Raw genomic sequence first — 21838 nt, forward strand, 5'->3', positions numbered from 1 at the left:
GAGATGAAGAAGGTCTTCGATCGCTCAGTGCATGGGAGAGAGGCTGCCAGAATGATGTTGCAGATCCGTCAAGGCAAGAGGTCTGCTTCCGACTATGCTATCGACTTCCGCACCCTTGCCACCACCAGTGGCTGGAATCCAGATGCCCAGTATGATGCCTTCCTCCATGGACTCTCTGAGGCCATCAAGGATGAGATCGCCACCCGTGTACTACCTTCCACCTTCGATGACCTCGTTGAGCTGGCCATCTGAGTGGACAAACGCCTGAAGCAGCGCACCGGGGAGCGAGAGTTCCGCCCCCCTCTGCGGTCACCCTCCTCGGAGGTCCCTCGTCCGTCCCTGCCAGTGCCAGCAGACCCCAGCGTACCAGAGCCCATGCAGGTGGACCGTACCCATTTGTCCCCAGCCGAGACAGAGAAAAAGGGACACCAATTCTTGCATGTATTGTGGTAAACCTGGCCATTACTCTGCCCAATGCCCAGCAAAAGGCAACGCTCACCTGTAGAGGGGGGATTACTGGTGAGCGTCACTCCTCTTCATCCCTCTTCTACCGTCCGTACCCTTGTCCCTGCCACGCTCACTACAGGAGCTCATTCCCACCTCGTGTCTGCACTTATTGACTCGGGAGCTGATGGCAATTTCATGGACTCTTCTCTGGCTTCTGAGCTACACCTCGTCTCAGCCAAACTGAAGACACCTCTGGAGGCAAGGGCACTAACCGGAGTAAGGTTCTCCCAGATAACCCATGTCACGCCCCCGGTGAGTCTACTAATTTCCGGCAATCATCAAGAGAACCTAGTGTTCCATATGTTACTCACCGACTGCTCCCATTGTCCTTGGCCTGCCCTGGCTGGTAAAGCACAATCCACATATTGATTGGGCTAATAACACCATCCTAGGCTGGAGCCCATTCTGTCTGAATAACAGTCTTAAGAATGCTGTTACCCCCCTGTCTGCAGTCTCACCAGTCACAGATGATTCCATGGACCTGTCTAATGTGCCACCTGAGTACCTGGATCTCAAGGCCGTGTTCAGTAAAGCCCGTGCAACCTCCCTGCCACCACACCGACCCTAGACCTGGCCGTCGATCTTCTACCTGGTACGTCACCTCCTAAGGGCCGTCTTTATTCCTTGTCTCCTCCAGAAACCGAGGCTATGAACAAATACATTGGTGAATCATTAGCTGCCGGTATCATCCGCCCCTCTTCCTCGCCTGCTGGTGCCGGGTTTTTCTTCGTAGGGAAGAAGGACGGCGCCCTGGGTCCGTGTATAGACTATAGGGGCCTGAACAACATCACGGTGAAGAACCGCTACCCTCTGCCTCTGATGTCCTCAGCGTTTGAGCTGTTGCAGGGGGCCAAGATTTTCAGCAAGTTGGATCTCCGCAGTGCTTACCATCTGGTCCGAGTAAGGGAGGGGGATGAATGGAAGACTGCATTTAATACTCCTTCAGGTCACTATGAGTACTTAGTCATGCCATTTGGACTCACCAACTGCCCAGCTGTGTTCCAGGGTCTGATTAACGATGTCCTGAGGGATATGCTTAACAAGTTTGTTTTTGTTTATCTAGATGACATTTTAATTTTTTCCCCGTCTGTTTCCCAGCACTCCCAGCATGTCCGTAGTGTCCTGCAGCGCCTTTTGGAGAACCAACTGTTCGTTAAAGCGGAGAAATGTGAATTTCACAAGGAGACTGTTTCCTTCCTGGGGTATGTCATCACAGCAGGAGGGGTACAGATGGATGGTCCAAAAGTAAAAGCAGTCACCGACTGGGAGCGCCCAACGTCTAGACGGGAGCTACAGAGATTCCTGGGGTTTGCTAACTTCTACCGGCGGTTCATCCGCAACTATGGTTCGGTGGCTGCTCCCCTAACCGCTCTAACCTCCTCCAGGATGAAATTCTCTTGGTCACCAGCTGCCGAAGCAGCGTTCAATGACCTGAAGAGTCGTTTCACATCGGCCCCGATCTTGAGCCAACCTGACCCTGACCGTCAGTTTATTGTTGAGGTGGATGCCTCGGATGTTGGGGTGGGTGCTATTCTTTCTCAGAAGTCTGGGGCAGATCAGAAGATCCACCCCTGTGCATTTTACTCCCACAAGCTCACTTCCACAGAGCGCAACTACGACATTGGAGACAGAGAGCTATTGGCAGTAAAGTTAGCCCTAGAGGAGTGGCGTCATTGGCTGGAGGGTGCTAAGGAGTCATTTTTAGTTTGGACGGATCATAAGAATCTGGAGTATCTCCGTTCGGCCAAGCGTTTAAACCCCAGGCAATCTCGTTGGTCTCTGTTTTTCTCCCGGTTTAACTTTTGTCTGTCCTACCGACCAGGATCCAAGAATGGTAAACCGGATGCCCTGTCTCGTCAGTTCCCGGATTCGGATCCTGCTCTTGCACCTAGCACCATCCTGTCTCCACAGTGCCTCATAGGAGCTGCTAGATGGGATATTGAGACCATTGTCCGCACAGCCCTGTCTGGTGAGTCCGGCCCCAGTGCTTGCCCTCCTAACTGTCTTTTTGTACCACAATCTGTCCGTCCCCAGGTCCTGCAATGGGGTCACTCATCCAAGCTGGCCTGTCACCCGGGTGTCAGATGTACCACTGCGTTAATCAAGCAACGCTTCTGGTGGCCTGCTATGGAGGGGAGTGTGCGTGAGTTTGTGAAGGCCTGTTCTGTGTGTGCCCGGAATAAACCATCAAACCAACCACCTGCCGGCTTACTGCAACCCTTACCAGTACCCAGGAGACCCTGGTCCCACATCGCCTTAGGCTTGGTCACTGGTTTGCCACCTTCTCACGGTAACACAACTATCCTCACCATTGTTGACCGCTTTTCCAAATCTGTGCACTTATTCCCCTTACCCAAGCTACCCTCTGCCAAAGAGACCGCTGACTTACTCGTGCAGCATGTCTTCAGGCTACACGGTCTCCCAGTGGATGTGGTCTCAGACAGAGGTCCCCAGTTCACCTCTAATTTTTGGCGTGCTTTTTGCAACCTTCTCGGTGCTAAAGTTAGTCTGTCCTCAGGTTTTCATCCCCAGTCAAATGGCCAGTCGGAGCGAGCCAACCAGCAGATGGAGACTGTGTTGCGGTGCCTGACGTCACAGGACCCTACAGCCTGGAGCCTTCCTATGAACTCCTTGCCATCTGCTTCAACTGGTCTGTCACCGTTTCAGTGCTGCCTCGGCTACCAGCCTCCTTTGTTCCCGGCCCAGGAGGAGGAGGTTGGGGTTCCCTCCGCACAGACGTTCATCCGACGCTGTCGCAGAACGTGGTGGCGGACCCGGGCCGCCATTCTACGCTCACAGACCAGAACGAAGGGTCAGGCAGACCGTCGCCGCATCAGGGCTCCCCACTATTCCCAGGGGCAGCGGGTGTGGCTTTCTACGCGTGACCTTCCTCTGAAGGTGACTTCCCCGAAATTGAATCCGCGCTTCATCGGCCCCTACACCATCTCCAAGGTGGTCAATCCCTCGGCGGTTCGCCTGAACCTCCCTCCTGCCCTCCGCCGCATCCACCCCACCTTCCATGTGTCCCGTGTCAAGCCCTTCTTGTGTAGGCGTCTGGGCAACTTCCTGCCTTTGTTCAATTCCCTCCAATTTCTCTGTTCAGCTGTCTCTCATTTTGTGTTGATTTTTGGAGTATTTAAACACTGCCCTTTTAGTTCACTTTGTCAGATCGTCACGGTATGTACTGTTTGCTACCTGACTGCCACATGAGTGATACTAGCGTGAAGCTCTTTAAAGAGAAAGAATTTGTTTACTGTCTTCCCGGTTTTGAACTCTGCCTGTTATTGACGAAGTCTTCTGCCTGTCGGTTTTGGATTACTTGCCTGCACCTGTCCGTCTGTATCTGTCTGCCTGCCTGCCTGCCTGCCTGCCTGCCTATGAAACCTGCCTGTACCTGGACTCTGATTTGCCTACTGGACCGTTTGTGAATAAATCTTTTGATCTGCTATTGATTCCCGTTCTGAGTCGTGACAGCTTCCCTCAATGACCCTCCGAGAATAAATAAAGGTTGAATGAATGAATGAATAAAAAAAAAATAGTGGAAAGGGTCAATAAGTGGTTTACAAGAGTTGTCATCTTCTCTGGTGTGTTGGTCAAGGAGAAAGTTTCAATGTGGCGAGGAAAGACTCACACAGAGAGAACAAAAAGGAAATTCAGACTGGAGTCTGGGTTTTAGGGTACGTCTACACGAAACCGCCGGGTGAATCTTCTCTTACCGCTTTCACACCTTTAACGACACCGGTAAAGAAAAAACTTGACTGCACACACAGAGGTGTAACTGGCTAAATGTGCTGTAGTGCATATGTCAGCCAGTCGATGGCGCCAGCCGTGCAAAGGCTTCACGTTTAATTTGTGTGAATCGCGTAGAAGAAAACATTGTTGAAACAGTTTGTTAAGCAGTCACATGAAATAATAATATCAGACATTCCCAGCAAAGGTGTTACATTTATTGTGTTATAGGTAGGGGATTTCCCACAGTTGCCAATCAGCAACCAAGCCATTACACAGCATGACACAAGATTCAACGGCAAGGCACGGCTGGCTAGAGGCAGTCACAAAAGCACCGCCTGTTGTACCCAGGATCCGTAAAGGCACTCCTTCATGGTAAAACATGCGCTGCCACAGAAGTCAAGGATTTCTATTTGTTACACTGCAGGGCTGTAGAGATAGTAAGAAAATGTCAATGTCAAAAAACAAGGAGCAGGTATCTCCGACTGGCCACATAACCAGAGCTGCTGCTGCTGCCGAATAGTTCAAATGCCCACTCATTCTGTCATATCAATACACACACAGACAGAATTACAGAAACCTACTCACATACACTCATACACTATAAACTGTATATATTCAGACCATTGAAATGTCAAGGCCAAGAGCTGAATGTATTGCTTAGAGTTTTCACACATAATTCATAAGTTGCCATGCATGTATTTGTGTGTGTGTAGGAGAGTGTGTGGTGTCCATAGATGACAATATGTCGGCACTCTCCCACACTAAAAGGTCTCCCTGGAGGCCATTTGCGTCACTCTCGTCTGTCTCTTTCTCTCTCTCTCTCTCGATTAAGCATGGATGCCACGCAGACAGTTTTTTTTTCTATTAGGCTACATTCATTTAATCTGAGACTATTTTAGATGTCAGTTCAGCCACAGACACGGATGTGATGCAGGTTCAGCCTGATCACAATGTCTGTTTTACTGTATTAGAGTAATTACAAGCAACTGGACTGACCACAGTCAGTTGCACAGTCCTCCGACATCATCCCCTCGGTTGAACTCAGGGTTCTTAGACTGTGGACACAAAGCAGCTACTTCCCCTAAAGGGAAGTCATAGTGTCTTACACAGGCTCTGACTGGACTCTTTTTATGCACAAAATGACTCTCTCTTGGTTCAGGCTATTTTCAGCTAATGGGGATCTCTCTCACTGTTTCCCTCTATCTCTCGCTTTCTCCTTTTGTCTATCATATACTTTTTCTTGTGCACACTTCACATGTGTTTTTAGGCATATGTTTTAGGGAGGGCAATGAAGTGAGAGTTAAGAGTCTAAGGTGACCTTTGTCTTCAGGACTGCAGAGATTGAGAAAATGAGTGGGAGAGAGATAGGAGTGTGAAGTAACCATGGACCAGGAATTGAACCCTGGTTCCTGTGGGTACTTTGATTAAATCATGTTACTATGGAAACCTTCATATTTGTGATTTCTGATATCTGTGTGTGCCAGCCAAATTGCCAGTCAGTCTGAAATAGCTTAATGGGGGGGGGGGGGGGGGGGTAATCCAATGCAATCAGAAGAATGTTAATGATATAATGTTCTATGTATTGGTCACTGATACACATAATACGCAAACATCATCCTCAGGTCGACTGCCTTCTAAGGTAAAGCCTCTATTTCTTTCTATGCAAATCCCAAACTGCTATCATGAAATGCAACTCAACATTTTTTAAATGGGCATATTCTTTATCAGAATGATGTTTGCATATTATGTTGTTGTTGTTTTGATTTTGATTAGGACTGTTGCTGCAGTGACCAATGCATAGAACATTATATCATTCACATTCTTCTGATTGCATAGGATTACCCCCCCCCCCCCCCCCCCCCCCCCATTTGGCTGCACACACACACACACACACACACATTGATGAGAATGGCAACTAAGCTGTGGAAATGACAGGGTGCTGACGTGTCGAGCTACCCTGTGAGCAGAAGAGGAAGGTTGTTGCCATGGCCGACAGTGAAAAAGGAGGGAGAAAAAAAGAGAATGAAAAAAATTGAGGAAAAACACTAATTTTGCTCTTGCTCCAGCCACTGTCAGCCAGCATCTCCTAAAGATAGAAGGACAAGATATGAATAAAGGGGGGGGGGGGGGTGCGTGTGTGAGTGTAAGAGTAAAAGAGAGAGAGAGAGAGAGGGAGCAAGGAGACAGAAGGAGATATTCTACCTATATTTGATAAAAAGAAAGGGATTTTTTCTGTGCTGGCTTCTCATTGTGGTGGCATACGGCAAGAGCACGCAAGGACACTGCAGTGTAATAAGAAAGGAGACTATTTCAGTTGCACTAGAGGATGGTACTATCCCTCTACTTGCTGTTTTACATTGAAAGAGCCAGCAGATTAGAATGGCATATAATATAGCCTATAGTGAAAAAATAAATTGAGTCTGTTTATTTCATGGTTGACACAGCACATAGGACCTGCTTTTGGGATAAATATTATTGGGGGGCACTGAGAGAGCACTTAAAAGCAAACAAATCAGCAAGGTTATTTATTACCAGGCAAACGCAGTCTATCACACATTGGTAAAATGAATAAACAAAGTTGTGGAAAACAAAACAGCTTTGGGATCTCTGTGGGATGGTTTAGTTATCCTTTTGGCCCAGAACATTGTGATTGCTACCTGGGGGAAAATCAGGGTTGTGACCTTTGTAGATAAGTTTTGCAGATAAACAACAGCTAGATACTATGCCAGGCTCGAGGATGATTGTTCTGATGGGTCTTTGATGGGTATTTGATGTTCCCTTCTTGCCTCATCCTATTGTAGTCATTCATTCATTCATTCATCATTTTGTAACCAATTAGTCTGCCATTTCCAGATAGCCTACTCCTCTCTCAATTTGAGTGAATGTGAAAAGTTGCATTTAGTGTCTACATTTTCAATTGGCTACCCAATGAGTACAACTATTGCTTTTCACGTTGAATTCCTGTCACAACGTACCCTACTAACTGTCTAACATGCTTACCCAACAGCATTCAACTTAAAACGTGATATACCTGCACTTGGGGAAACATTCTTAATGGCAATGGTTCTCGGTTTGAAACTCTTCATCCGTGCTTCACTACCAGGAAGAAAAATATTTTGAAATGCAGCCCAAATTGTCACCCAGACTTGTTGATTGCCCACACACACCCATCAAGATCTTTCAAGACTGTCCACTGGGACCATCTGAAAGCATAGCTACTCAAGCCTATATTCCATCTGGCTAGTGACTGGAGTAAACATTTGCTTCCTTCCTATAATGACAAGGTCTGGGTGATTCTCCGCGCCTCTGTGATTTTCTGTATAGCGGCTGTTAGACAATCCATTGGATCCACTTCACGCAGGCCCTTTATCTGCCACGTCAGCTTCTAACAATATGTAAGGGACTTTTTGTAAGGCTTATTTATTTTATTTTATTAAATTATTTAAATAGCCATGGACACGTAAATGCGTAAAGTGGGGTTGATTAAATATACGTGCCTATTGATGCATTCAATGATAGTAGTCTATTCATGCATACACATGTTCTTGCAGTAGTAGCCTAGTTACATTAGACCTGGCTTCTTGTCATGTAAAGCTAGCCTACTGCATGTAAGGACCTACATGTGCGCCCTCATCAGAGAGTAGCCATGGATTCCTTTACCGGATACAAATTATCCAGGTTAACGGCAGGCTACGTAAATAATGATGGCTGAAACTCTCAGCGCTGCAAGACACTTGGGCATGTTTTCATGGACTGGAGGCATTTTAAAGATAAAAGTAATAGTTGTAAATATTGTTTTAGTTTTGATGAAGGCAAAATTATTACTGGAGTAAATTGTAGGGAATTACCATTACAGGCGCGATTGTTTTTCAGGTTCTTAAACAGAGGATGGCGCTCACATGTCTCTTTTACCGTTGGCCAAAGAAAATTCTCTGTGGTCCATGACTCCCTCTGCTGGAGATAAACTGTGTTTTGTGGTAGTGTGCAGGCCTACGTCATTTACCCAGTAGTAGGGGGACCAATGTATCCGATTTGAGCGACAGTCTGATGTATGTTGGCACAAAGGTCCATATGGCTCGTTTAGATTTTAAGTGTAGGAACCAGGGGCGGAGTGGGGGAGAAGTCCCTGGCTGCAGCTTGCAGATCGGGGCTGGGCTCAATGTGGGGCGGAGCGCAACGTTGAGCTCAGCCCACCTTCAGCACGTCTTCTCATGCATGTCCGCCTTGTTTCCTACTGTCCAAGTTATATTTCTCAACATCATCTCTAGAAAAAATGCTTAAATCTATAAAAGCATTTCCTCGACTCAAACACGGAGGTTAGACTCTCGCTGCAGGCTAACAGTAGGCCTACATATAGGTAGCCTATAATGTGTAGGGGAGAGGTACAGTAGCGGTACAAATGTATCAGTGTTTTATTCTCAAGATATGGTGTAGCTACGGAAACGTAAATACATATCATGTAATTATGTAGAATCTTGCAGCCATCCAAATATGAATGGTCTACTTAAATACGACCAGAGATATTAAGAAAAAGGTGCAAAATTCAAGCATCGCGATTTTTTATTGATTCTTTCAATCGCATTGATTCTTTCAATCACGTGTCATTTATATCTTCAGTCCCTCTGTTTCAATTTAACATGATGAAAATAACAGTTTACACCCGTCTCTATGGCAAAATTAACTGATTTTATCGCGAACACTTATGATTGCGAGTTATATGATTTTTGTGCCGCGATCACACCAAATTAAATTTATGTAGCCTATAAACAATAGGCTATAGAGGCCAACATTATGGTCTCTACTCTTAGCAGACCTTATAAAGTATTCTATAAAGAAAATAGAGATAAAATGCATTAATAATGTTATTGCTAGCCTATAGCATAGATCTATATGCAGACTGGATGTAATGATCTTTATAGCCTAGGCCTACTTAGATTACCCAAGAAACGCCGATGGTGTAGCACATATTCTAGAACGCTAGGGGGAAGGGATATGATTAACGTGGGCAGTAGTTCAAGGAGGGTACGCTTTTATAGAGTTAAGCATTCTTCCTTGAGAAAATTTGAACTCCAAGTCCGGGTAAATAGACGGACACAGAGAGGTCAACGGGTAATGACGAGCTAATTTTGGGCTGAGCTCAACGTTGCGCTCCGCCCCACATTGAGCCCAGCCCCGATCTGCAAGCTGCAGCCAGCGGTGCACTAGAGAGGGGCACTAAAATCTACCGGGGAAATTCTGACGGCAGCGGCCCGATCAGTGGTGAGAAGAATGTTGACATTCATTGTTACTGCAAGGTGCTGATTTTCTTTACATTTAATAATGATACATTTCATATGAAACACAGATCCAATTGAATCAGGTTAACATTGGAATGGAACACCTTTATTAAAATATTTACATTTACTTGAATTTTGTTTTGGTCAAGTCATTACTGAATAATGGCAAATAATATTGTTAGCTTTTGTCTGTCCAGACCAGCAATGGACAGTAGAACCTACACTGCTTACTTCACCCCTAAGTAGCTAAACAGTTAGTTGTATAACTTTCCCTAGCTAAGAAAGTACTTAGCCCTCTGACTAATGTTGCATGTGTAATTCAACTTGATTTGCATTTCAATGAAAATTCTGATATCCTTTTTCCTTTTCACTAGTCTCTTGAATTATGGAGAATTGGATCCAAAATCGAAATGGCTGTCAGAGGTTCTGATCTAGAGCTGGCCTTCCCACAAATTAAACAGTCTCTCAGTATTTGAAATGATGTTGTTTCAGCCCTACTCAGCCTTCTTGGTGCAGATGTGCTCTCTCAACATTGGCAACTTGGCACTGCTCACTGATTTTTGTCTTACTGCAGTACTTCACTCTACATGATACATGATATGAAACTTTGATTTTGGAGGAAATATCATCTGTATATGGAGCCAGTTTTATGGACATCACCATCTCTCTCTCAGCTGAGCAAGGGTAAGTATGCGTTGGAGGCCTTCTACTGTGGGGTTTTGGACATAGGGATCTCTTTTCTTGCCCTTTTCAAAATGTTTACCACAAATGATACAAAGCGTTGGATCCAATGCCTGTAAGACATTCTCCATAATTCAAAAGACTAGTGAAAAGGAAAAATGATATACATTTCAGAATTTTCATTGAAATGCAAATCAAGTTGAATTACACATGCAACATTGGTCAGAGGGCTAAGTACTTTCTTAGCTAGGGAAAGTTGTTTCTACAACTAACTGTTTAGCTACTTAGGGGTGAAGTAAGCAGTGTAGGCTCTACTATCCACTGCTGGTCTGGACAGACAAAAGCTAACAATATTATTTGCAATTATTCAGTAATGACTTGACCAAAACAAAATTCAAGTGAATATAAATATTTTAATAAAGGTGTTCCATCCCAATGTTAACCTGATTCAATTGGATCTGTGTTTCATATAAATTGTTTAATACTGGGACATATGAAATGTATCATTATTAAATGCAAATATAGAGCAGCACTTACCTTATGTCAGGGGTTCTCAATGTTTTTGGTTCCAAGGACCCCCTCATAACCGTAACAATTAAGCATGTCATTTGTATTCTCTGAAGTTGTGGCCTACACATTCATCAGCTAGCTGGCTAACAAATAAGCCAAGCTAAGCAGTAGTAGGAATGGTTCTTCCTGACCTAAGTGAAGTTAAATGTGTGTAGGAGCAAATAGACACAATTTGCTTGTTTTATGGGTGAAAAGGGGCATCATCCATAGATATTAATTTTTAAAATGATAAAACTCAACTTTATAATTTCAAGCAAATTATTTTGCGGACCCCTTGGCTATGGGTCGCAGACCCCAAGGGGTCCCCGGACCCCACTTTGAGAACCACTGCCTTATGTAACTTACCTTGCAGTAACAATGAATTTGTCAACATTCTTCTCCCCACTGATAATGTGATTTGGACTTGAAACTGTATTTTGCCAGTGTTCCATTTTCTTTCATTTTGGATACCTCATACATTGAGTGACAGAACACCCTGATTCGTCATACTATATTTACATATTTGGTATTGTTGGATTCAGAACAACCCCACCTTTCCCATAAGCAATCATATGTGTTTCTATTATAATCCCTGGTAAAGCAGCTACAAAGTAAATGAAAACATTCTGCATAGATATTCACTTTTTGCATGTCTGCTTATTTTAGGTGTATGTTTACATGTCTCTATTCATTCCATACATCAAGATATTCACATCCAGTCTTTTCTAGTAGGTAAAGCAACTCCCTGACTATAAACATGCCAAGTTTCAAAGTTCTCAGAGCTTGTGTGATTGATCTGCACTAGTTTATATGCCTCAACTCCCATACGGACAGGCTATATTTTAGTCCTTTTTTGGTTTTGGGGTGTATAACAATATCTGTTAATTTAACAATCTTAGCAGTAAAATATTTTTAGCCAAGAATCCATTTCATATATGGGAGACCTTAGAGATGAGGAAAAACATTGTTGGGTTTAGTTCTACCTCCGGTAGGGGTATCTCAAAAACTAAAGCCCTTTCTGACCATTTGTCACTAGCCTATTAACCCAATCCGTGAATTAGTGAAACACAGCACACAGTGAGGTGAAGCACACACTAATCCTGGCGCAGTGAGCTGCCTGCAACAACAGGGGCGCTCGGGGAGCAGTGAGGGGTTAGGTGCCTTGCTCAAGGGCACTTCAGCTGTGGCCCACTGGTCGGGGCTTGAACCGGCAACCCTCCGGTTACAAGTCCAGAGTGCTAACCAGTGGCCACGGCTGCCCCGGAACTATAGATATTTAAGTGCAGTATAAAAACAGCTTTGTGGGTGGATGGAAATTCCAAGCATCGTGTATCTGGGTATCATAGCACTCCAATAGTTGCCTGTATAAATGTAAAAAAGGAAGTAGGCCTACAGCCAACCTAATAACACAGGTAATTAAATAATTGGAAAACCAGGCACTTTGAGGTTTGTAGAGAACTAGGAACTATTAAACTATTAAAGTAGGCCTATATATAGGCTTACAAAGGTTTGTAGGATTGAATTGTCGACTTGCAGCCGTTGCATATGGAGGAACAGTTACAAGTCCCCATATTTTGGGCCAGAAATCTCAACTTCAGTAGCAATTAAACCTATTCTCAGTTCTATCCTAACATATCCTAACAAATGAAGTTTTTTTTACTGAAATGTTTGTTAATATATCATTAAAGGAAAATTCCGGTTTTTAGCACTTTAAGGCCCTTTTCTGGTTTGTTTTGGATGAACTAGAGTGGTGGACACCGAAATTTTGACGATTGGTCCTGTCTCGACTTTTCTGACTCGTTTTGAATCGCCTTTGACTTCTCAGGGTGGCTGGCAATGGGCATACTGTTGTAGGCTACTCAAACATGTCCTAAAACAACCCTTAACGTTCGTTTTCAAAACTGTGCAACTCACCGAGTGGTTAGTGGTGTTCGTTGATTATTAAAAGCAAATATATCGGCGCAATGTATGATTTCCAGCCGTCTTATTTGCTATTGTGGAACTATTCACAACCGCGCTCAATATTTGAACCTGAAGCATAGACGGTTGGCGCAGCTATTAACGTGCAATGAGTCTTCCAACAGAAATCAATGGGATTTTACAAAATGCCAAATAAAACACGACAGAAACTGTTTCTACCAAAACAAAAACAATTAATCTGTTGACAATCAGCATCAGGTCAGTGTCAGTATGTCCCTTTGCTCTTTGCATTTCCCAACCCCCACCAGTTACTGTACTGATCTACAGCACCACAAGACATCCTTATTTATGTAATGTATTACGTAAGTCATACACAGTATGGCCATCCTTGGCATCTATAATGTGTAGAAGTCCACTGTTTGTCTAACATAAAAGGTGTAGTAGTAGGCTAGTAACTTGACAAGCACTTAACAAGAGCAATTCAGTTTGAGTCTTAAGGGCCTTGCTTGGCTGAACAAATATTGGAAACAAGTAAAAAACTGTGTAACAGTTTTATTTTGGTATATGTTTTAGCAAAGAACCGACATGTACTTTGTTTTGATGCCCTTCCTTCCCTGTGTCTCAACATTAAACATGTTCTCTCTCATCTGTTCCCATGTGACAAATTGGCCAATAGATAAGCGGGAGAAGTAGAAAAGAGAGAGAGTATATTTGGCCTCAAAAGTTTCAACGCCCCTGTTATTACTGCTAATGTATTTTTTAAACACTAGGGGGCAACAGTGCAGTATCCCTTGGACAGTGGAGCAGTAGGCTACTCCTCAGAGACAATCCCAGTCCCTTTCATGAGAAGATCGATGGATGGTATCCCCCTAAATTCTGATATTGATTTGCTGGCTCCTTTTTCCTGTTCTGTATATGTAACCGACACTCTGACAGGGTCTTGTTTGTACAGCAAGACAAGTTAGACAAGTTTTGAGCCCCAGGCCTTTTCCACCAATCATGAAAGCAGGCAGAGTCAAACACTGAGATGTTCAGGATGTTTAATGAACCTATAGTACACAATATCTCATTGGAAATGTATACATTTCTTATATGCCATTAACGTGAATTAAAAAATAACACTTGAGTTTGAATACTCAGACATAAAACACTTGGGACAGAACACAGAAGTCACATTGGTACGTCATAGAAATAAGACATAGTGTGAATAATTGAATATATATATATATATAAAATACACATTTGTCATTGGTTAAGTTCTTGAAGACAAGTAAGGCATTACACTGGGACGACATGCATGGCATCCTTGTGTTGGAGTTGCACTCAGTGAGTTTGTCTTTTCATGCAAAATGTAGCTGCTCATAGCTTATTCACGCCATTGGACTCAAAGACATAAAAGATTACTGTTAATGGACTGGTGATTGCTCCCTCCTAACATAGAAGATGAGATAGGATATCTGTATGCTACAAAAGCTCTGTAAACATAGATTTCCCATCATTTACATAAGCACCACGAATGAAGTGTCCAGTTCTTTATATTCCTCTGCCAATCCTCTAAAATGTTGTGTAGGCTGTAGCGAGAGAATCAGAAAGGCATCTAACGACGTCGTTCAAAGTTTGGGTTCGTTGAGAACTCCAAAGTGTCTTGCTAAGTGAAGTGGCCTTCCTCTCCCTCAGTACGCTTGAACTTGATTTGGAAGTAGCTGACAGCCATTGTTCACATGGTTCATGACCCTTTGTTTCAGCTGGGCCACTTGCTCCCTGAGTACACTCGCTGTCGACGCAAGCTCGGTGTTCTGGGTTTTCAGGGATTTCACCTTGTCCTCTAGCCTGGATATCCTCTCCAGCTTCCTCTTACGGCACTTTGAAGCGGCTATTCTGTTACGAAGCCTTTTCCTCTCGGCTTTGATGCGCTCCTGAGTATCCATGTCGATGGGCGAAAGAGGTGGACTGTCGCCAAAGCTCTGAATGTCCGGCACAGTCTGAGGCTCGTCCTTGAGTGACTGGAGTCTTGTCTGCGCTTGTTGCTGCGCGCTCAGGGGATGCGAAGGCGGCGGAGGAAAGGGAATGGTGTCCGTGGAATAATTCACTGTAGTGCCCAGCGGGCTATTTCCATAGGTGTTTAAGTTCGTGTACACCGGTAGATCAGTCTGTAGGGCTAAGGTTGTGTTGGCACTAAGTCGGCTCACTGGAGGCAAGCACGGTCCCCCATTTAATTGGTTCTGCTTGTGGAGGTCTTCCAGAGCTTTCACGAAGCCCTCGGCAAATTCCTGTTCATCGCTCACTGACTTCGGGTAGACAAACTGTGAGGTCGGTGTCGTCGTGACCATACCGTTGGATTGTATAATCAGTCGCTCCAACTCCGGCGACGCCAGTTTCAGCAGGTCCGGAGAATTCAGAATGCCCTCGGTATCGGGCAGATCCTGCTTAAGGTTGGCACTGCCTTGATCTTCGGAGTTGATATCCTTCTTCATCATGCTGTCTTGAGAGTAGATGCTTGAAATTCCTCGAGATTTATTCAGCACATCGTCAGGGTAGAAGGTTATTTCCATCCTATCCCCTCACATGGGATGTGTGGAGCTTCATGCAGAAATGGTTTCTCCTTATTTACCAGTCACGAAGCAGATGGTTCCTTTAGGTGAATCTTTTATCATGTAGCCTAACCTGTAGAATGCTTCAACACCCCGTTTTCCGTCACCGTCTATGCAGTCCTCATATAGAAATATGATAAATGAACATAGCAAAGGACTCTTCTAAGCCTTCATTTGATAACTCTACCACGGGCAACGATTTCAGCAATGGGCGTTAATAAGCATCTGCAAGTTTTCTATTCCTAAAAATTCCATTATGTCATTTCAGAGCGCTCAGATTGGCCAAAAATGACGTTTTCTTCCGGTATAATTTGAATAAGGGGCTGTGCTAGCTTTATCGCCATGGAGAAGTTGGGTAAACTGCAAACAGTGCGGTGCATTCTGGTTTGATGTAATAGAAACGTAGGATGAAACGCAAGTGAGGGTGGGGAGAGAACAACCCATTTCTTGGCAGGAAGCGCTTTCAAAAGCACACGTTAAGGCATTTGTTCATTTAGTCTTTGTTTTACATGCCATTTTAGACCAATGTATGTCTTGCAGACGATTGTACTGAAAAAATATTTAGTTCAGACAGCTGTCTTTATAACAAATAATCGATGTTTTGTTGCTCGGATAAAGCATAAAAAATGGCTATTGAGCATCACTATTGAGTAGCATGATAGATAGATAGATAGATAGTATATTTGTATCTAGGCTATCTATCTATCTGCTTGGAGGGCAAAAGCATGTCACCAAACCGATATCAGCGACGCAAAATATCCATTCTATCCATTCATAGTCATCAAGCCATTAACAAAAATGGTATTACACTAATGGTTCAATGGTAGGCTACCTTTCCTGTAAAAAGCAGTTGCTCAGTGGGCAATACCAATTACTTATCCTTGCCTCAGGAACGTCAGTGGTTGAGGCTGCTGTTGCTATAAATAATCAAGCGCGCATAAGAGAGAAAGCATCGCCTTGGGAAGCTATGACGTATGTACGGTGCCTGCATCACAGAATAGAGTGGGCATCATTCATCGCCATGGCAACACTGACATGGTAGTCTGACGCAGATGTAGGTGAATGGAGCCGTAAAAAAACAGAGAGGAGGGGGAAAGGGAGGATTAGAAGCTGTAAAGCACGGAGTCGTCTATGGAGAGGATGTGTGGGTGGATCAGCATGCAATTTTTCCACCATCTCTGGGCAGAAATAATATTCAGAGACTGTGTCTGTGCCTATGCGTGGCACAGGAGAGACAGCGCACAGGAGGAAAGGGTGCAAATTATCAGCATAAATAGCATTAGGCTATTTGAATTTAAAAAGAAACATATTGCTTCATCAATTCCTTTTCATCACAGAATGAATTGCGGTTAAAGCAAGAGTGCTTTGATTGGGCGATGTGTCAGTGATTGTCAATTAATTTTCTTTGACTAATGACCAAGTCAGCCAAGACCAACTTTTTCTTCTTCCTTCTGCCACCCCCTTCTTCCCCCAACTATCTCCATACTTCACTTTGACTAGTGCTTAAACTTCTGCACCCTCTGGTTAAGTATTTATTGTACTAGTAATTATTGTTACCAAGGTCTTCTTTGCAACATATAGCTTGAATTTTATTCCTCAATTAAGTCGCTTTGGGTTAAACCGTTTGCTAAATAAAGTAAGTGTTTAGTTTACTGAAAGTTGACATATTGCCAAAATGCTTGGCCTTCCGTTGCCCTGTCTCTCTTGGCTTTCTTTGTCCTGCCTGTGTTGTGTTGGGGGTTGCCCTGATGTTACTTTCAGCATGCATGAGTCATACTCAGATGAGGATGGCGTAGGCAAGAATAGGAAAATGAATCTGTGGACATCACTGCAGTGCTCTTTCCCAAGACACTGACCACCCCTCGGAGGTCCATAGCAGTCAGACAAGCATACTTTTGATAAGTTTTGTGGGTTGTCTCACCTGCTGGATGAATACCTCTGTCAAATAGGCATAGGCTAATAAAATAATTCCAGAATGTGTAGTATGAGTGATGCCATTGGCCCTTACTTGCACCGGCTATTAACAAAGGATTTACAGAGCCTCCAAAGCATCGTTTCCCAACCTGTATCTTACAATTGACCAGTACATTACATTAAAACATACCTTAAATAAAAAAAATATTTTAAAAACCCTGATGATATAAGTTATATGATTATAAGATATAATGATATAAATTAAGTAACATCGTTATAATCTAGCTATTATGCTTGATCAATGGTTGAAACAAATCAACCAGGCATCAACAAGGATATTTGGGGGAAATTAAAGAACCACTCTCGAATGGATGTTACAACAGAGATGAGTTGCGCTCTCTCTCGCAACATGTGAATGATTGGGGTCGCCAACATTTGTGACCAAAATACATCACCTGCCAAAAAAGTATTTTTCAAGACAAGTTTCTGGTGGTAGCCATAGGTGGTAGCCTACACATCAGAGAGTTTCATGGATACTGCATCTGCGCGTCTATCTGGTGAGCATGATAAACTATCTGGTGCGCACCAAAAATGTAGATTTTTTATTTTATTTTTTTGTCCATGTCCTCTTGGGGACTTTGAGTTTCTGGTGAGCAACACTTGAAAAAAAAAATCTGTTGCACAAGCAACAATCACTGTCAAAGTTCAACGTTTATTGTCATGTAAAAAGGTATCCTATGCTAAATAGCCTAGGCTACAATGGAATTATTAAACCTAGCCTACTAGAATGCTTCTCCAGAAATAAAAAACAGTGTACAAAATAGATAGAATAGTAGGCCTACATTCATGCCATTTCGATAGGTGGCGATAATGTTCAGTCATGTCGTCATATCCTAGGTAATGAGAAGAAGAACTCCGAGGAAACAGCCGATATCACACGGATTACAAAGATACATTTCGCTACAAAGTTATTGTTGTCGGAGTGGGACCCTGAAAACGAAATTGCTCTGGAAGTCGCAAGTGCAATATTATGGATACAAAGAAAACTGTTATTGTGACAGGTAGAGACATTTTACTACTGATACGGCTCACATAACTTATATGATAGCTACTGATTATCTTTGTCGATGGGGAAAAACATTAAACCTGTCACTTGGCTGCTTCGCGGCGGGCGGTCAGTGCATGTTCAGGAGAGATCTAGAATTGTAGGCTAGTTCTGGATCAACATGAGGCGCGTTCATATTTGGCAAACAGTGGCGAATATGTTTCCTCTGAACAGCTTGATTTGAGCGAATGTGTGTAAGCATTCTATTTCAACCACTTCGTCCGTCCAGTGTTCGCGGAGAACTAACGTAATCGAATTTGAACGCACCTATCCACAGATTGTGTAGGCTATGTAATAATAGCCTAATAAAAGTGTAACAAGTTTGAATAGCCTATGTTTTCACGGTTTTGTTTATTGCTGGTATATTGGTAAAAGCAATAGCCTAGAGATAGCGTTCTTTTTTATTTTTTGTCTGGCCTTTTTGTTATCAAGTTAGCAACACATCAAAACATTTACTAAAATGGTGTGAAGTTACTGGTTTAGAGACTGTAGCCTCCTGGACCCTGGATTAGCCTTTAGACTCCAAGTGTATGCTGATTACGCATTTTGCAACAGCTGTCTCAGAAAACGGTGGCTGTAGAAACAGAGACTTTAATTATGCTGGACATTTTCAATTGAGAGGTCTGGTTTGTTTTTGCAGGATTCGAACCTTTTGGAGAACATAAAGTGAATGCAAGCTGGATTGCAGTGCAGGTTAGAGCCATAAGCACATTGTATTTCAAAACACTAACCAAGAATGTCAAAACACTGCAGCTTAACGGCAATAACTGTTGTCAGAAAATTAATTGTGATGACATCGATGTGTTATTCAATAAGCCTAACTTACAATTGAAAATCCCCTCAAATAAGGTCTGAGCTACATAAACTGGTCTCAAACTCAAATTACCTACAGGCCACTTTCCAGGTGGTTTTCCTATAGGGGGCAGGGTTGTGCACAATTCCAGAATTTAATTGAAACTGGCTTTTAAATCCCAATTAAATTCTTGAATTTCACTTGCATTTCAATTGAGGTAGCAAACAGGTAGCAGAATTGCAATTCGGATTTTGCACAACCCTGATAGGGAGGCCAGTGCCAAAGTGCGAGGGAAACAGACCCCTAATCATTATCATTACATTCCTGGCACTTTTGTTTTGTTTCGTTATTGAATGATGAAGAATGACGTCTACTTTTCTTGAAACTGCTGATGCTTCGGTTCAACTGTTTTTCTTCAGAAAAGAGTTTTGCTTCTGTGACAAGTAGGCTACCACAAATTTGACACACAGCCAATGAAACACAGAATTGATATACTGGGCAAATCCCATTACAAATAGCCTATTTATCAACAAAGGGATCACAAGAAACTGTCTTGCGTGTCGGGAATTTGAGACCACTGCTGTATAAGCTAGGCTACCATTTTTTGTTATCGTTTAGGACACACGTGTATGGTTTTGAAAATGATCTAGGCCACATTTCTGTGTTGCTGTGTAGGAGTTGGAGAAGCTGAGTTTGGGTGAGGACATTCACCTGCTGGTGAAGGAGATCCCTGTGGAGTACAAGGCTGTCAGCGAACTGCTTCCGTCACTGTGGAAACAGTATCAACCTGAGGTAAGGGGCTGTACACCGTATGATACTTTCTATCTTCTATCTATAATGTGAATATGTATCTGGTACAATTATTATTACAGATTATAACATTTGTATACATTATTGTATTATTATTAAAAAATATATTGATTTAAGAAGGTGTTCCATGCTAATATTTTCATTTTATTTTGTTGAAAAGTTGGTTGTTCATGTTGGCGTTTCGGGAATGGCCACCTCTGTCACCCTTGAACAATGTGGGCACAATCATGGATACAACCGCCTGGACAACTGTGACTTCTGTCCGAATTCACAATGCTGCATTGACCAGGGACCTGATTGTATTATGTCAGTCATAGACATGGAGGCTGTGTGCGAGAAAGTGAACTCCTCAAGCATGGGTGTTGCCTTTTCTGTTTCAAAGGATGCTGGCAGGTATACATCCTTCTGCTGACAGTATTCTCAAAGACGTAGTGCCTTTTCAAGATTGAAAAATAAATGGCATGAGTACATTACACAGTTAATTGATTTTCACTGATAATAGATTTATATTGATTATAAAATGACTCTCTAACCTCTTCCACCTTGACAGATACTTATGTGACTACACCTACTATACCTCACTCTACCTGGGCAATCGCAGGTGTGCTTTTGTGCACGTGCCCCCCCTTGGGAAACGGCATAGTGCGGAGGACCTGGGCCGAGCTCTTCAGGCTGTTATCCTGGAGATGGTCCAGAGATTGGAGGACCATATGGATCACAATCAGGACCAAGACCGTTGCCAGCTTGGACACTGACCCAAAGTCCACAGCTTCACAGAGTTTAATAACGCAGTAATAACTCAGTTTTAAGTAAGACGTTCTCTGTAAACACAAAGAAGTGTTTCTCTTCTACTTCCGATATTCCACAATTTCCATTGGCCAAGGTTAGTGGTGTTGGCCTTGGACCAGTCGTGCCTGTCTTGAGTTTAGGTGGCTCAAGACAAGCCAGTTATGACATTCAAGCTGTTGACACAGGTTCCTTTGACTTTTTATGCTATTGATGTCATCTAGAGGTGTCACAGTCTCTTTCTACCGACAGAGAGAAGCACTTTATATAAAGGTCTGAACAATATGGTTGCTATGCTACAGATGTACATTCTTCTCTAGACATAATGTCTGTGTTGTGGTTTGAGCAGACTCTATTGCATTTATTTTACACAGTGTTAATGTATGTCAACATTTTCCCATTTAATCATTTAGTGTCTGCACTGCATGTGACTGCAAGTGTTTGTTATAATAATAATAATAATAAGGATAATGATAATAATGACAAGACATCACAGAAGCTATTATAATAATAATTATAATGCATACAGACAGTAAAAAGTGGCCATGAAGGTTGATGGTTCCATTGTTAGCCTACATCATTTCTGCCCTTGGCTGAAACATTCCTAAGTTAGCTAAGCATGGTATATCTAAGGCATAGCACCATTTGTCCATAACCTTTAGATATACTTAGAAAATATTGGGGTGGTAGCGATATTTTGATTGAGGACAGGCTGGACATTGTAAGTAAGGACAGATGTTGTCTCTTCCATAGCTGTGGTTGTCATGGAAGCACTTCTGTTTAATGATAGTCCTGTGAGCCACACAACAGCTCATGCACGGCAATGACCGTGAGATTTTATTCATATTCCACCTCCGTTCTGTGAAAACACAATGAAGCAGTCAAGCAGCAAACTTGCATAGCTTGATGGTGTATTTGGCACGTCCAAAATGCTTCATTACTTCAAATGTGATTTTCTTTTATGTATGTAGTTATAGTAAGTAAAATCAATTTTGACTGTAATTTTAGTCACATGTATGCCTCCACACTGTCTTAAAATAATATTTTTGATTATAAATAAACTTTCTCAAATAACTACCTTGATCCAGATTTAGTGTGTAACCTTATAGCCTAGTCAATCTTGTGGCCTCTGTAGTTTAAGTGTTCATTATTATACCCATCACACTTTCAATGT

At 43.0% G+C, this 21838-nt stretch overlaps 2 protein-coding genes across 2 annotated transcripts; one reads left to right on the plus strand and one right to left on the minus strand.

Annotated features, from left to right (window-relative positions):
* Positions 1 to 13688: 13688 nt before the first annotated feature.
* On the minus strand, positions 13689 to 15453 carry jund (JunD proto-oncogene, AP-1 transcription factor subunit). The gene has a single exon (XM_076293817.1). It carries the CDS (start codon positions 15215 to 15217, stop codon positions 14339 to 14341), a length of 879 nt encoding a protein of 292 aa, XP_076149932.1. The 5' UTR covers positions 15218 to 15453; the 3' UTR covers positions 13689 to 14338.
* A 2630-nt stretch (positions 15454 to 18083) lies between these two features.
* On the plus strand, positions 18084 to 21739 carry pgpep1 (pyroglutamyl-peptidase I). The gene is made up of 5 exons (XM_076293819.1): positions 18084 to 18231; positions 18916 to 18968; positions 19744 to 19860; positions 20039 to 20271; positions 20429 to 21739. Exons 1-5 carry the CDS (start codon positions 18201 to 18203, stop codon positions 20631 to 20633), a joined length of 639 nt encoding a protein of 212 aa, XP_076149934.1. The 5' UTR covers positions 18084 to 18200; the 3' UTR covers positions 20634 to 21739.
* The last annotated feature ends 99 nt before the right edge of the window (positions 21740 to 21838 follow it).

Source organism: Alosa pseudoharengus, unplaced genomic scaffold (assembly GCF_046254945.1).
Source record: "Alosa pseudoharengus isolate Yale_2024_CS ecotype anadromous, Long Island Sound unplaced genomic scaffold, YU_APseudo_1.1 YU_APseudo_1.1_scf_2, whole genome shotgun sequence".
NCBI classification, from domain to species: Eukaryota; Metazoa; Chordata; class Actinopteri; order Clupeiformes; family Clupeidae; genus Alosa; species Alosa pseudoharengus.

Bases quoted from the DNA above. Each gene is read 5' to 3' on its own strand.
- pgpep1 (XM_076293819.1), top strand. From the start codon at position 18,201: ATGGATACAAAGAAAACTGTTATTGTGACAG. The intron at 18,232-18,915 runs GTAGAGACATTT...TTGTTTTTGCAG, and splicing joins GAAAACTGTTATTGTGACAG to GATTCGAACCTTTTGGAGAA. The intron at 20,272-20,428 runs GTATACATCCTT...CCACCTTGACAG, and splicing joins GTTTCAAAGGATGCTGGCAG to ATACTTATGTGACTACACCT.
- jund (XM_076293817.1), bottom strand. From the start codon at position 15,217: ATGGAAATAACCTTCTACCCTGACGATGTGCTGAATAAATCTCGAGGA.